General features: G+C 37.6%; 1 protein-coding gene across 1 annotated transcript in view; it reads left to right on the forward strand.

Moving 5' to 3' along the window:
• The window catches only part of LIMK1 (LIM domain kinase 1), a 50,774-nt gene that overhangs the window by 24,793 nt on the left and 11,341 nt on the right, over nucleotides 1-14,640 (forward strand). Inside the window, exons 12-14 of the mRNA XM_090114604.1 lie at nucleotides 449-586; nucleotides 1,301-1,402; nucleotides 1,854-1,952. Coding sequence (XP_089970730.1) covers nucleotides 449-586; nucleotides 1,301-1,402; nucleotides 1,854-1,952 — 339 coding nt within the window. The remainder of the gene's footprint in view (nucleotides 1-448; nucleotides 587-1,300; nucleotides 1,403-1,853; nucleotides 1,953-14,640) is intronic.

Raw genomic sequence — 14,640 nt, forward strand, 5'->3', positions numbered from 1 at the left:
GGCTGCACCTCGTCACCGAGTACGTGGCCGGCGGCACGCTGCACGACCTGCTGCAGGTGCGTAGCCCGGGAGACACTGTACTGCGGTCCATCGGCGTGCTGTACCGCGACCGGCGGCTGCACCTCGTCACCGAGTACGTGGCCGGCGGCACGCTGCACGACCTGCTGCAGGTGCGTAGCCCGGGAGACACTGTACTGCGGTCCATCGGCGTGCTGTACCGCGACCGGCGGCTGCACCTCGTCACCGAGTACGTGGCCGGCGGCACGCTGCACGACCTGCTGCAGGTGCGTAGCCCGGGAGACACTCACGGAAAATGTTGGCTCATCTGTACCAGTGTGGCTGTTCGGAGTTGGGATAAGATATATGATTGATAGAAATAAATAAATATTTCAGGACTATTTTTCACACACGGCACGATCTGATCTCATGTATAATGTTTTCCCTACAGAACACAAGCCGTCCGCTAAGTTGGTGCGCTCGTGCTAAGCTCGCCCGTGACGTGGCCGCCGGCGTGGGATACTTGCATCGTATGAATGTTATACATCGAGATCTCAATTCGCACAACTGTCTTGTGAGAGCTGATCAGGTAAGTAAGAAGAAAGAAAGAAAGAAAATACGTTTAATCATAAATACTTTTACAAATTTTCACTTATAACTAATACACTTTTAAGAATAATACACATTAAAAATTTTAAACCTTAAAATACAATAAATATATTCAAATATATAGGTTTACACTAGCCCCCCCCCCCCCTCCCCCCACACACATGATTGAAGCTGTGAAAAACTTCTAACTTCAGAGCCAACGCAATCTAAACTTGTAGCCGTTGATGTTGCAAATATTCGACATTCAATAGATAATTAAAACGCTACAGGGACACTTCCCGTGAACACGAACGTCACTTACGTTCGTACGAAGTCTGACTCGCACTTGGCCGATTTTTTGACGGGTTTGCACACGATCGGGGATATAATCTATATAATAAAATCATAGGAAAGTCAAAACTGTACATTGAACATTTTGTTAAAAGAATACTTGGGGCGTGAGTCTACAATAGATATCGAAGCCAAAAATATAGTTTTTAGAATTTTTGTCTGTTTGTCTGTATGTATGTCCGGGCTAATCTCAAAAAGTACTGCATGGATTTAATTCAAATTCGGTACAGAGATAGTTTGAAACCTGAGGAAAGACATAGGATAGGTTTTATCCCGAAAATCCCACGGGCACGGGAACTGCGCAGGTTCTTCGTTGACCACGCAACTGGTTGAAAGCTAGTATAATATAAACTAATAATTGCAGGAAATGACAGTGATAGTGGCAGACTTCGGCTTGGCCCGTATAGTGCAGCGCACAGCTAGCAGCGCGCACACACACTCATCGTTACGACGGAAACGGTACACGGTAAGTTTTAAACTGACTTTGAAAAGAGATTTGTTGGGTGCAATATTTATTTTGTGTTTTTTTTTCGGTATTACTCTGGGCCATATGTAAGGTATTATTACTTTTTAAAATAATTATTTCAGCGCCATCTGCCTGTGAGAAAATCAAAATATCTAGGTGATTCAGAAAAGTTTAAACTAGTTTTTTAGGGATTTACAAGTTTCGTGCACTTTACAGCGAGCGAACTTAATAATTAGTCAAAAAATGGTGAATATAATATATTTCAGGATTATTGAAAATAAATCTTAAATAGGTAAAATAAGGAAGCAAAGTTCATACGGACTACGATCATATGAAGTCGCCTTCACTTCAAACTGTCTTGATGTGCCGGAAAAACTGAAGAGAAGAAAACATGGGTTCTAATAATAAAAAGGGGAAAAGTATTAAAAGTATTGGATGTTTCCCATTCCAGGTGGTGGGGAACCCTTACTGGATGGCGCCGGAAATGATGAACGGCAACCTGTATGATGAGAAGGTGGATGTGTTCTCATTTGGCATTATTTTGTGTGAGGTGAGTTTATTTCTGTATGAGTTTATCATCTGTTCGTTTGTCTGATGATAACTGGTTTGGTTTTGTTGGTAAATAATATGTAGAGTTAAAATTTTTATTGTGTGACAGTATTTTATCCGCATTGTAAAAATATTTGCAGGATTTGAACCCACACCTTTCGTTTTACCGTAACGACGCCCTAAATCAATAGGCAAACTGGAACTGTACGAGCAAGCACGTCCAAAGTGCAACAAGGCGCTTTGCTTGCAAATTGTATCCAACATTTTACACTTTATATAAAATTAAAATCAGTTCATCGTCGACGGGCATTAAGAGTACCTCGCGTGACTCATCCATCCATTATATAGTTATTATATTCAGTTTAATTACAAGTTTTATATAGTTTAAATAACTCTTTTATTTCAATATTAATTAATCATACACACGTACGGGATAGGCCCGTACATTCTGGTCCTTCGAGCTATCGTAAAGCGGGACCCCTGTGCGTTCGCGTGTGTGGTTCCGTAGACCTGTGCACCTGCAATACAGTGCATTATAGACAAGTGACTCTCTACTATATACTGTTCTAGCAAGTGAATAGTTGGTAGTAGAGTCCGATTATTACATCAACAACAATGTCTTCAGTCGCTGATATACAAGCCAACCAGCAGCAGCTGGCATCGGCCATAGAAAATATTTATACTAATTTCAAGAAAGATGGCCCAAGCAGGAGAACACTCCAGTACATTAAGAAGAGATTGGACCTCCTGGAAAGCTATTGGTTCGAATATGAGGCGAACTTCACGAGGCTATCAAGTAAGGAGATAGATGGACACACTCGTGAGGCAATAAAAAAGGATCTGGAGAGAATAAGGGAAAGGTATGGTGCTATTAAGTCGCACTTACAGAGCTGTGAGGTTATAGGTGGGGACAAACCACAATCCCCGCTCAATCCTCCCACGTTCGAATTCAATAAACCAGACACTCAAGAGAATCCACAACCGAGCGGCAGCAAGGCTGCTCTTCATGAAAGCAAGACCGTAGAGATGTTAAGAAGGCAACAAATTAATTTTAAGGCTTTCCACCGGACGGTGGGAAGCATTGATTTGGACCCTATACAAGAGCGTTGGGAACTGGAGGATCTGCTCAGCACGGCCCAGTCCCGCTGGGCGGCGATCGACTCGCTGCACTGGGAGCTGGACCTGGTGCTGGACGGGTCCAACGACGAATATGACCGTGCCTTCTCGGCTTATGAGAGGAAGTACGTGGCTATCAAGAAGGCCATTAATAAGAAACTTTGGGAAGCGGCACATATGGCGAAGTCCACGCCACAGCTGGAGATTCCTACGTTTAGTGGAGACTACAACAACTGGGTTTCTTTCAAGGATTTATTCACCGAGACAATCCACAACAATAATTCAATATCGGACGCTCAGAAGATGCAACATCTTAAAACAAAAGTAAGAGGTGAAGCTGAGAGGCTGATACAACATTTAACTGTAAGTTCAGATAATTATATAGTCTGCTGGGACATTCTAAACCAGAGATACAATAATAAAAGGCTTATTTTTCAATCGCATATGAATGCATTAATGGGTTTACCTGTAATGCAACAGCGGTCAGTCGCTCTAATTAAACGTATGCATGACACTACACAAGAGTGTCTTAATGCGATCAAAAATTTAGGGGTAGATATTAGTTCGTGGGATCCTATAATTGTATATTTATTAAGTCAAAAATTAGATACCGCGTCCTTTACTAATTATATGGAATCGGTAGAAAACCCACGAGATTTACCATCCCTTAAGGAATATTTAAAGTATTTAGAAGTTAAATTTATTTCATTAGAATCGTCACATAGGAAACAAGATAACCCTATGTACAAAAATATCGTTAGCAATAAGAATCAATATATTAGTCCGCAGTATAATAAGCCTCATTATCATAAAACGTTGTTAAGTAGTAGTAAAGTAACTTCGCCAGTTCTTAATAATAAAAGCAATTTAAGTTTAAAATTTAGGTGTTCATTGTGTAAGAGTAATGATCACGGAATATATTATTGTCAAAAATTTCTAGAAATGCCACCTAGTGATAGGCTTAAAACTATTACGAAATTAAATTTATGTACAAGTTGTTTATTTAATCATAATGGCAATCAATGCAAATCAAATAAAGTTTGTCGCGAGTGCAATATGGCCCATAATCGTCTTTTACATGAGGCGTTTGCGCAATCGCAATACACGCGCGCGGAACTCGGTCACAGCGGTGAGGGCATGAGCGTGCGCGGGGGCAACTCAGCAAATGCAGCGGTCGATGCCACCGCTGAAAAACTGCTCCCACGTAACTCGCACGTGTCAATTCAGGAGGACACCAACGAGGTCCTACTTCCTACTACAATGTTAAGGGTGCAAGCCATGAATGGTTCTTACTGTATCCTTAGGGCTCTACTAGATCAAGGTTCGCAAACTAGTATTATTACCGAGCACGCAGCACAGGCTCTGAAAATCCCTAGGCAGCGGTGTAAGGGTGTTATTTCGGGAGTCGGCGATAAGGAAAGCAATAGTAAGGGTATGGTCACATTAAAGTGTTCATCTCTAGTCAGCGATTTTTCCTTTGAAACCGACGCGTTAATTATGAAACAACTTATTAAAAACTTGCCTAGTTGTACTTTTGAAAAACCAAACTGGTCATACCTAGATCATATTACCCTTGCGGACCCTGAGTTCTATAAAAGCCGCCCCGTAGATATTTTATTAGGTGCAGATATATATTCTGTTGTTATTATGGATGGAATATGTAAAGTAAACTCGACCTTACCGACTGCTCAACAGACGCAGCTCGGTTGGATTTTGAGTGGCAATACAAAAACGTTTCAATGCAACGTAGTTTTACATAACTTCGAAGCGATACAAAATTTTTGGGAAATTGAAGATATTTCCGAAAAATCCGATTTATCTTTAGAAGATAATAAGTGTATAGAGTTTTATAAGTCAACTACAAAAAGGCGGGAAGACGGGCGATATGAGGTCAAGTTACCGTTGTTACCCGACTACAAGGAAAAATTAGGCAATTCAAAATCAAAAGCAATTGCTCAATTTTATAATTTAGAACGGAAACTCGAATGTAATAAAATTATTAAGAATGATTATGTGCAATTCATTGATGAATATTTGTCGCTCGGACATATGACACCCGCGACCGATGACCGTAGCACATACCTTAGGTGTTATTTACCTCATCATTGTGTCACCCGAAGCGATTCAACGACAACTAAGTTACGCGTTGTATTTAATGCTTCGAGTAAAACTTTATCAGGCTCTAGTTTAAATGATGTTATGTATCGGGGGCCGAATCTCCAACAAGATTTATTTAGTCTCGTTATTGAGTGGAGGCAATTTAAATATGCATTTACGGCCGATATAGAAAAAATGTTTAGACAAATATGGATTAACCCTGAAGATCAGAATTTACAAATGATTTTATGGAGGGATAGTCCAAATAAAAAGCTACTTGAGTATCACTTGGCTACTATATCATACGGTACGAAAGCGGCTCCGTTCCTTGCCATGATGACACTCAAACAATTAGCTCATGACGAAAGGTCGAACTTTCAAGATAGTTTAGCGCCTAGCGTCCTTGAGGAATCATTTTACATGGATGACCTCATTCATGGGACCCACTCACTTCAGGCAGCCAAGCAGCTACAAACAGATATGATAAATCTGTTGAAGAGGGGCGGTTTCCACTTAAGAAAATGGAAATCAAACTCGCCTGAACTACTTAAGCACGTTGATGTAACTATACAGCATCAAGACTGCTTTGACTTCAAGCAAGTGGAGTCAACAAAGACCTTAGGTCTTGGGTGGGATCCGCAAAACGATAATTTTATATTTCAGTCTAAGTTAAATACGTGTACAAAGCTTACGAAAAGATCTCTATTGTCGGAGATATCTAAGATCTTCGACCCACTAGGTTGGCTTTCTCCCCTCACAACAAAGCTTAAGATATTGTTTCAAGATGTTTGGAGAGAAAACTTAGCATGGGATCAGCTCGTACCACAGCACATCTCTGAAAAATGGTGTAAGATAAAACAAGATATCGACACCATCAGCCAGTTTCAAGTACCAAGGTGGCTGCAAACTCAAGAGAATGATCTGATAGAACTGCATGGCTTTTGTGACGCAAGCACGAAAGCGTACGGCTCTGTTGTTTATTGTAAAATTACGCGTAATAATAATTCGTCAGATGTTTTAGTGGCGGGAAAAACCAAATTAGTTCCGCTGAGAAAAAAATGCCTCGTCAACTACGACCCTATTCTTACTTCATATGACACCGAAACAGACCTTAGAACTAGGTGGCATCTCAATCAAAAAATATTTATTAATAATATATGGAGCAGGTGGCCTGAGGAGTGTTTAACTTTATTAACAGTTAGTAGTAAATGGAGGCAGCCTAAGTCGAATGTAAAATTAGGCGATAGTGTCATCATTAAGGATGACATCCTCCCGCCGAGGGACGACGTGACGCTTAAAACGAATAAGGGTTTCATGCAACGGCCCGTTATTAACTTATGCAGGTTATGCGTGAATCAAATCCCTAGTACGAATAATTTAAAAAAGGAACAAATTAGTATTAAACCCTTGAGAAAAAATAAAACGTTTAATTTAGCGTCCGTTGTACTTTCTTTATTATTATTTTATATTATGATCCCTGTAGGTCATGGTTTGTATAACATAAGTAACTTACCTAGTAACAATAGTATTTATTTTGATCGTATTAAAGACATGCATATAATTAGAGACGACTGGCGGTTGGTTGTATATTACAATACTCAACCCTATTTAGAAGGCAATAAAGCCATTGGGAAATATATAAAGTACTTAGATAATATTTGTCAAAGAATACAATCGCGATCACATTGCGACGGAGTCATGTTACAGTTACGTCACGAGGCGAGCGAACTGCAGTATCATAATAGCCTATTAATGACCCATAACGTAAATAATAACATACGTACTAAACGCGGGCTATTTAATGGGGTCGGATATATTGCAAATAGCTTGTTTGGGGTCTTAGATGACAGCTTTGCTCAAAAATATGAGAATGACATCGATCTTATTCGGCAAAATCAGAACCATCTCGCTCTGTTATGGAGAAACCAGACATCGGTGGTCGAAGCAGAGTTCAATTTGCTGAAACGAACTCAGACAATGATCGACGAAAATTATAAATTAATCAATAAGAAACTTAACGCCATGGACGGAGCTATAAATCAAGTGAAAACTGAGTTACAAAATACAACACTCGTAAACGATTTTCTGATGACCGCTATGATGACAAATAATTTAATATTTAGCCTCAAGTCTATTCAGCAAACACTTTTGGATTCTGTTACTAATATATACAATGGTAAATTCAACTTTCATCTTCTCACCCCCGACCAACTGAGGTATGAACTGGGAGTTATCTCCCAGCAGCTATCTAAAGATTTATCTCTACCAGTTAAAGCCACTGACAGTTTATCAGAAATATATAATCTATTGCAAGTCCGTACAAGAGTTACATCACGATTTATTATATTTGAAATCATGATTCCACTAATTGACGACAATGTATACGAAATATTAAGAATTTTCCCCATACCGCACCGCACGCACACAAGCGACGAGGTGGTTGTGGTCCCGGTGGCCGACTACGTGGCCGTCAATCTAAAGCATGACTCATTCATACCAATCACTGAATGGGATTTAAGGGGCCCTGCTCCGAAATGTATGTTTCTAAATCATGGTTTTTGGATAGAAATCATCATATTTAAAATCCTAAAAAAATATATAGCACAGATAAACGTTTGATCTAGTGACTTTTTTGGATAAAAACACAATATTAAACATTTGACTCGATCAAAAAAAAATCAGAAGTAACATCGATTTTAAAAGCATAATCAGTTTTATGAGAATTAGGGGAACGCTATGTTTATGAAAATTTGACATTTCATTTACTAATCAGGTTTTACAGGGAAATTTTTGGATAGATTTTTAATTTAGCCCTTATTTTTTTCTATATAAAATATAATACGTAAAATGCGACTCGCGCGCACCACGTCAGTGCCGCCAGAGTCCAGCCGGACGTCATCGAAGGAGGACCTGTGCTAGTTTTGCTCCCGACCACGTTGCAGTCGCCGCTCGCGTATTAGAACCGAGCGGCGAGTAAAACGGCGAGCATGTCACGGTATAAATAAATCAGTAGTTTGATTTTGTTAGTTGTCCGTATTTAAGCAAAAAGGAACCACCCAGCAAAAACGCACTTCTGAGATATCAAAGGATTTACAAAAACATTTGCAGCTCTGTCAGATGAAGTAAAATTAAAATTTATTTTATTTAAATTCATTGATAAATTACTTATTTAAGTATGTGTATATAAATTTGCTCTGAATATTCTTAAACTTTCTAGATAATTAAGAAAATGTGCATGTGGTTCCTTTTAACATTTATCAATTGATAGGTTTTCTCTTATACAAAAAGGAACCACATCCCTGGGATTTAATGATATAAATGAAACTATGTATTTATAATATCGTAATTAAAGCTTTAATTAATAAAATATATAAAATAATACTTATATAGGACGTTTATTCGACGTTATCATCAAATTGGATTTCGAAATCCACCGTGTCTAGTCCATCTATGTGGTCTTCTATTGCATCATCACTAATGAGACCGTTATAAAAACTGTGCATCTTGTGGAATGAGATGTAATATGGACTGAATATCGCTAGAAGGTGAAGAAAGCTTCTCCAGAGGCAGCGACGTATAAGGTTCTTCGTTATCTTCTGTAATAAAAAGAAAAATCTTTAAATAAAGCCGCGTGGCTTTTATACGTAGGTAGGTATATGGCGACAGCAAAATATTATTAGTTCTTATAAAGCCGTGTCCCTAGACGACTAAGTATGTTGTATGTACATGCGCCATGTACAAAAAACTGGCTAAGTGCCAGTCGGACTCGCGCAACGAAGAGTTCCGTACCATTATCTATAAAAACGGCAAAAAAATCACGGCTTATTGTATGGGAGCTTCTTAAATATTTATTAAGCTATTGCATAGCTTCTATCGCGGGCCTTGAGCGCGGGGACCGAATCGAGAAATTCCGTAACGAAAAAACCTCACGCTCTCCACTACGACGGGCTCGGAGGTGTGGCTTGAAGGCATGCTATGCAATAGCTTTCCCGCGGCAGTCCCCGAATGCCACACGTCTTTTCTTATTCTGTTTTTTAGTATTTGTTGTTACAGCGGCATCAGAAATACATCATATGAAATTTCGACTGTCTAACTGTCACGGTTCATGAGACAGAGGGATAGACAGACGGACAGCGGAGTCTTAGTAATAGGGTCTCGTTTTACCCTTTGGGTACGGAACCCTAAAAATCATACGCAACACTGGCAACCCTAGCAAAAAATTAAATAAACTTGTTAAAATTTTGAATTTCGCAGGCTAGGGCCTTGTTCCGGTCAAAACAGTAGCCGCGCGAGTTTTAAAATCAAACAAATAATTATATGCGCTGAATGATGTGGCTGAATGTACTGTACTGAATCTGAATCTAAACGTATTTTACCAAAATAGTAGGTAGGTACCTAGATCATCGACAGTTATTTTTAAAACAGGGTTTAGACTTTAGCGACATTGTCGTTAAAATACGTAAATCCACAGAGGATTCCTCTTGTACTTACTTAATGAACTATCTTCTTAAAATCACAGTACCACAATCGGGAATGAATCAAAAGTGGCAAGCATTAAATAAAACTACTTACCCGTTGTATCTTCATTATTATCTTCGGTGTTCGTCTCCAATGCTTTTCTTACCCATTGCTTGCTTATTAATTTATTACTAAACATTTTCACATTTAATTTTAAAGGTAATTAACAAAAACAATAGAACTTACTTCGCGGAGGAAAAAAACACCGTCACGTATACGAACTACTTCGCTGAATGTCACCTATATTGACAGATGTTCGACGTTTTACTTAAAAAATTGGAGTTTTGCACTTTGAGCAATTTAAGTAATGAAATACGTTGTTTAAAGATGAGAAGCATTGTAACAAGTCAAGGCATTTGGTTCCATATAGCGATGATGGGTTTCAGAATGTTTTACAATATTTATTTATGCATAATAGAACCGAATGCTTGTGGTTTTATTTTGCAATAAAAAATTACAATTAAATTATGTATTTATTTTACGCATAACCATACCACAGAAACCTGGTTCCATTTTGTGTATTAAAAATAATTGTTATTAATAGAAATATGTGTAATGTATAATGGTACCAAGTAGGTGTGGATCTGTTTTGTATAAAATGACATGATAGTAATATCGTTTATTTGTTTGAACAAAGCAATCCCGTGGTGCTGTGGTTCGGTTTTGCTTAATATGGTATTATTCGTTGTTGCTGGTGGTTCCTTTCTGCTTTTAGTATACCTTGTTTCCAATGTAAAAATCATGTGGTTCTTGTTTGTATAAGAATTTAGACCACTTTTGAATGAGTATTCTTCAATAAAAGTAAAAAACGAAATTTGTCGAGTGGTTCCATTTTGCATAAATACGGACAGTTATCCTAGGATTATTGTTGTAAATATAAATTAACTTCTTATTCTATACTATTAAACGAACAATATTTGCATATTAATATATTTGTTTGTAAATACAGTGTGGAAATTTTCGATGGGCCCTGGGTGAAAGTACTAGAAATACTGGAGATAGCAAATATCCTTTATTTTTAAAAAGAAATAGAACTGCATTCAAAGATTTTCAAAAATTCATTTTCTTCGACCGGGAATCGAAAGAACTATTAAAACCGCATCAAAATCCGTTGCGTAGTTTCAAAGATTTAAGCGTACAAAGGGACATAGGGACAGTGAAAGCGACTTTGTTTTATACTATGTAGTGATTTAAAATTATGTTTTAAAAATTACCTTGCCTGAGATCCTCTTTTTTATGGGTTATTGAATAGGAATAGCGGCAAAGTTTTGAAGTACTAGTAGAAAGACTATTATGATGTTGGTTGATCTGTATTCAATGAGTATGACAAATATTATTTTTATGAAACAACAATCCAAGATGGCGCCGACGAAAATTTGACTTTTTTCGTGATGGGTGTCATTTTCATGGTTTTTGGGGTAGCAATTAACGAATATGAGGTCAAAACTATAATCCAAGATGGCGCCGACGAAAATTTTACATCTTTTCGTCATGGGTGTCATTTTCATGGTTTTTGGGGTAGCTATTAACCAATATGAGGTCAAAACTAAAATCCAAGATGGCGCCGACGAAAATTTTACATCTTTTCGTCATGGGTGTCATTTTCATGGTTCTTGGGGTAGCAATTAACGAATATGAGGTCAAAACTATAATCCAAGATGGCGCCGACGAAAATTTTACATCTTTTCGTCATGGGTGTCATTTTCATGGTTTTTGGGGTAGCTATTAACCAATATGAGGTCAAAACTAAATTCCAAGATGGCGCCGACGAAAATTTTACATCTTTTCGTCATGGGTGTCATTTTCATGGTTTTTGGGGTAGCTATTAACGAATATGAGGTCAAAACTAAAATCCAAGATGGCGCCGACGAAAATCTTACATCTTTTCGTCATGGGTGTCATTTTCATGGTTTTTGGGGTAGCTATTAACGAATATGAGGTCAAAACTATAATCCAAGATGGCGTCGTCGAAAATTTTACATCTTTTCGTCATGGGTGTCATTTTCATGGGTTTTGGGGTAGCTATTAACCAATATGAGGTCAAAACTAAAATCCAAGATGGCGCCGACGAAAATTTTACATCTTTTCGTCATGGGTGTCATTTTCATGGTTATTGGGGTAGCTATTAACCAATATGAGGTCAAAACTAAAATTCAAGATGGCGCGGACGAAAACTTTACATCTTTTCGTCACGGGTGTCATTTTCAAGGTTTCTGAATTCTGCTCGAAAAATATGTAAACGGTTGTAAGAAAAATATACTTACCAAATTATCGACGGTAACATTGGGGATTTGTACATAGCTGTCTCAAAAACCTTGAAAATGAAACTCATGCCGTAAAGATGTAAAATTTTCGTCGACACCATCTTGGATTTTAGTTTGACCTCATATTGGTTAATTATAGCTACCCCAAAAACCATGAAAATGACACCTGTGACGAAATTTTGTCAAATTTTCGTCGGCGCCATTTTGGATTTTAGATTTGACCTCATATTGATTAATAGCTACTCCAACTCTTTGAAAATGACACCCGTGACGAAATTTTGTCAAATTTTCGTCGGCGCCATTTTGGATTTTAGATTTGACCTCATATTGATTAATAGCTACTCCAACTCTTTGAAAATGACACCCATGACGAAAACATTTAAAATTTTCGTCGGCGCCATCTTGGATTTTAGTTTTGACCTCATATTGGTTAATCGCTAGCCCAAAAACCACCCACATTTGCTACTTAGGAAAAGTTCAGATTTAAAGATATCATAGGTAATGTGACGAATATAATTTATTTCATTCCGACCGTTTCTCGGAATAACATACATTTACTAAGAAGGGTTTAATATATTGCCGGTAACATAATATTATGATGTATGATAATAATTAATAATTCATAAAAAAGTATTTTATACATTTCTTAAAAAGCTTCGATATTGTATACAATAATACAAATCATTAATTGATTATTATTCAAATTGTTGTAAAATAGTCACACTTTTTTAAGTTGGTTGAATACACTAACTTACTTATTACATACTTATATTCAATTATTATTTTGCCTTTTTTATTTGTTTTACTTTTAATTATTATTACCAATATTTTCAGAAGAAAATAAATTAATGTATCCAGAACGAGAGTTTCATTTTAAACTTTAAATGTATGTATAAAATAGACCAAAAAATTTTTACGAGAAATTAACAATAAATTATCTTTTATATTGTTTCTATCGATTTGAATAATAAAATAAAATTTGAAAAAGGAATGTTTCCTTTCAGAAAAATTTGCTATCCCTAGTATTTCAAGTACTTTCCATTCAGGGCACATCGAAAATTTCCACACTGTATATATACAAACAAATATATAAATATGCAAATATTGCTCGTTTAATGGTATAGGATAAGTAGTAAATTTATTTATCAACAACATTCCTACGATAGCAAATAAAATCGAACTACTGATTTATTTATACTGTGGCATAATCGCCCGCCTTCATAGGTCACCGGAGTTCATGCCGCGCCGGCTCCTGCGCAACGCGGGCGCGAGCCATCTCAGTGCCTAAAATGCCTAAACTTTCAGTACAAGGGGCTCTTAAGATCATGTTTAGAAAGAAATCCGCAACTTTGTTTATGTCATCTTAGAAAGTCTATACATATTATCAAAGACGACTATAGTTTTTGCGAAACGACGCCAAAGGAAAGTAAATGTAAAACGACAATTTCAGCTTGCAAGAACAGATGGTTGGAGCTAAGCAGCTTAAATAAATATTTTTACTTTTGTTGTGAACCATGTTTCATAAAAGTTATATGCAATGATCAAATTACGCCTCTACAATTAACTGACTCTGGATTCTTTAGTATTGACGAAGGATGCGTTATAAAATCATCCGATTTCTTCGTTATCTCTCACAGTCGAAGGGAGAGTAATCTGAATATATCGTCTGACATGCCGGCATCGCCCAAGATATCTCAGATCAACAATATCATAAACATCTCCTTACCGAGTGCCTCTACAAATTATACCTCTGTCTCGTCTCTCAATTATAACAACCAGCTTCTAGATATTCAGCGAAATATTGAATATATGAAGAATACCGAACCTCTAGCAGCGATGTCAAATCACGATATACACCACTACGCTGCGATATATACATTATTTGTGGTAATTGGACTCGGCGGAGTAATATGGCTGTGCAAGCGGTCCCGATGCAGCAGCAGGCGAGGAGGCGGGCCCGAGGCCCCGGCGCCCGAGCGTGGGCCACCAGCGGCTCCGCCGGCTCCGGCGAGCCCGGCCCTCCCTATTACAGTACAAGTGCAGTGTAGTGAAAACAAAGGTGCAAGTGCTAGTGATTTAGTGAAAAAGACACCGAAGTTTAGTGTTCCCGACGAATATCTCACTCACACTACCAATTCCCCCGTATAAGTTATAGTTTAAGAAATTGTACTATTTTATTAAAATACTATTTTATATTATTGTAAGCAGTTATAGATTGTATTACTAATCATGGGGTTCACTATAATTAAGAAAAAATTGTTATCACCTTGTATCATGGGGTCACCTCATCTCATACTAACCCTCATCTTTCCCGCCCGGGAATATGTACGAGCAAGCACGTCCAAAGTGCAACAAGGCGCTTTGCTTGCAAATTGTATCCAACATTTTACACTTTATATAAAATTAAAATCAGTTCATCGTCGACGGGCATTAAGAGTACCTCGCGTGACTCATCCATCCATTATATAGTTATTATATTCAGTTTAATTACAAGTTTTATATAGTTTAAATAACTCTTTTATTTCAATATTAATTAATCATACACACGTACGGGATAGGCCCGTACAGGAACTTATCAAATGTTTTTTTTTTAAATGATGTCTAATTACATTGTCAAAAAATCTATATCAATGGCTTACTAATGCAATTTCTACCGTTCTTATTTACTTCTGTGTGCTAAGTGTGAGTTTTTGC

This window comes from Colias eurytheme, chromosome 21 (assembly GCF_061535395.1).
Source record: "Colias eurytheme isolate Ceu_HAF_F1 chromosome 21, ilColEury1 Martin Lab GWU primary, whole genome shotgun sequence".
Classification (NCBI taxonomy): domain Eukaryota; kingdom Metazoa; phylum Arthropoda; class Insecta; order Lepidoptera; family Pieridae; genus Colias; species Colias eurytheme.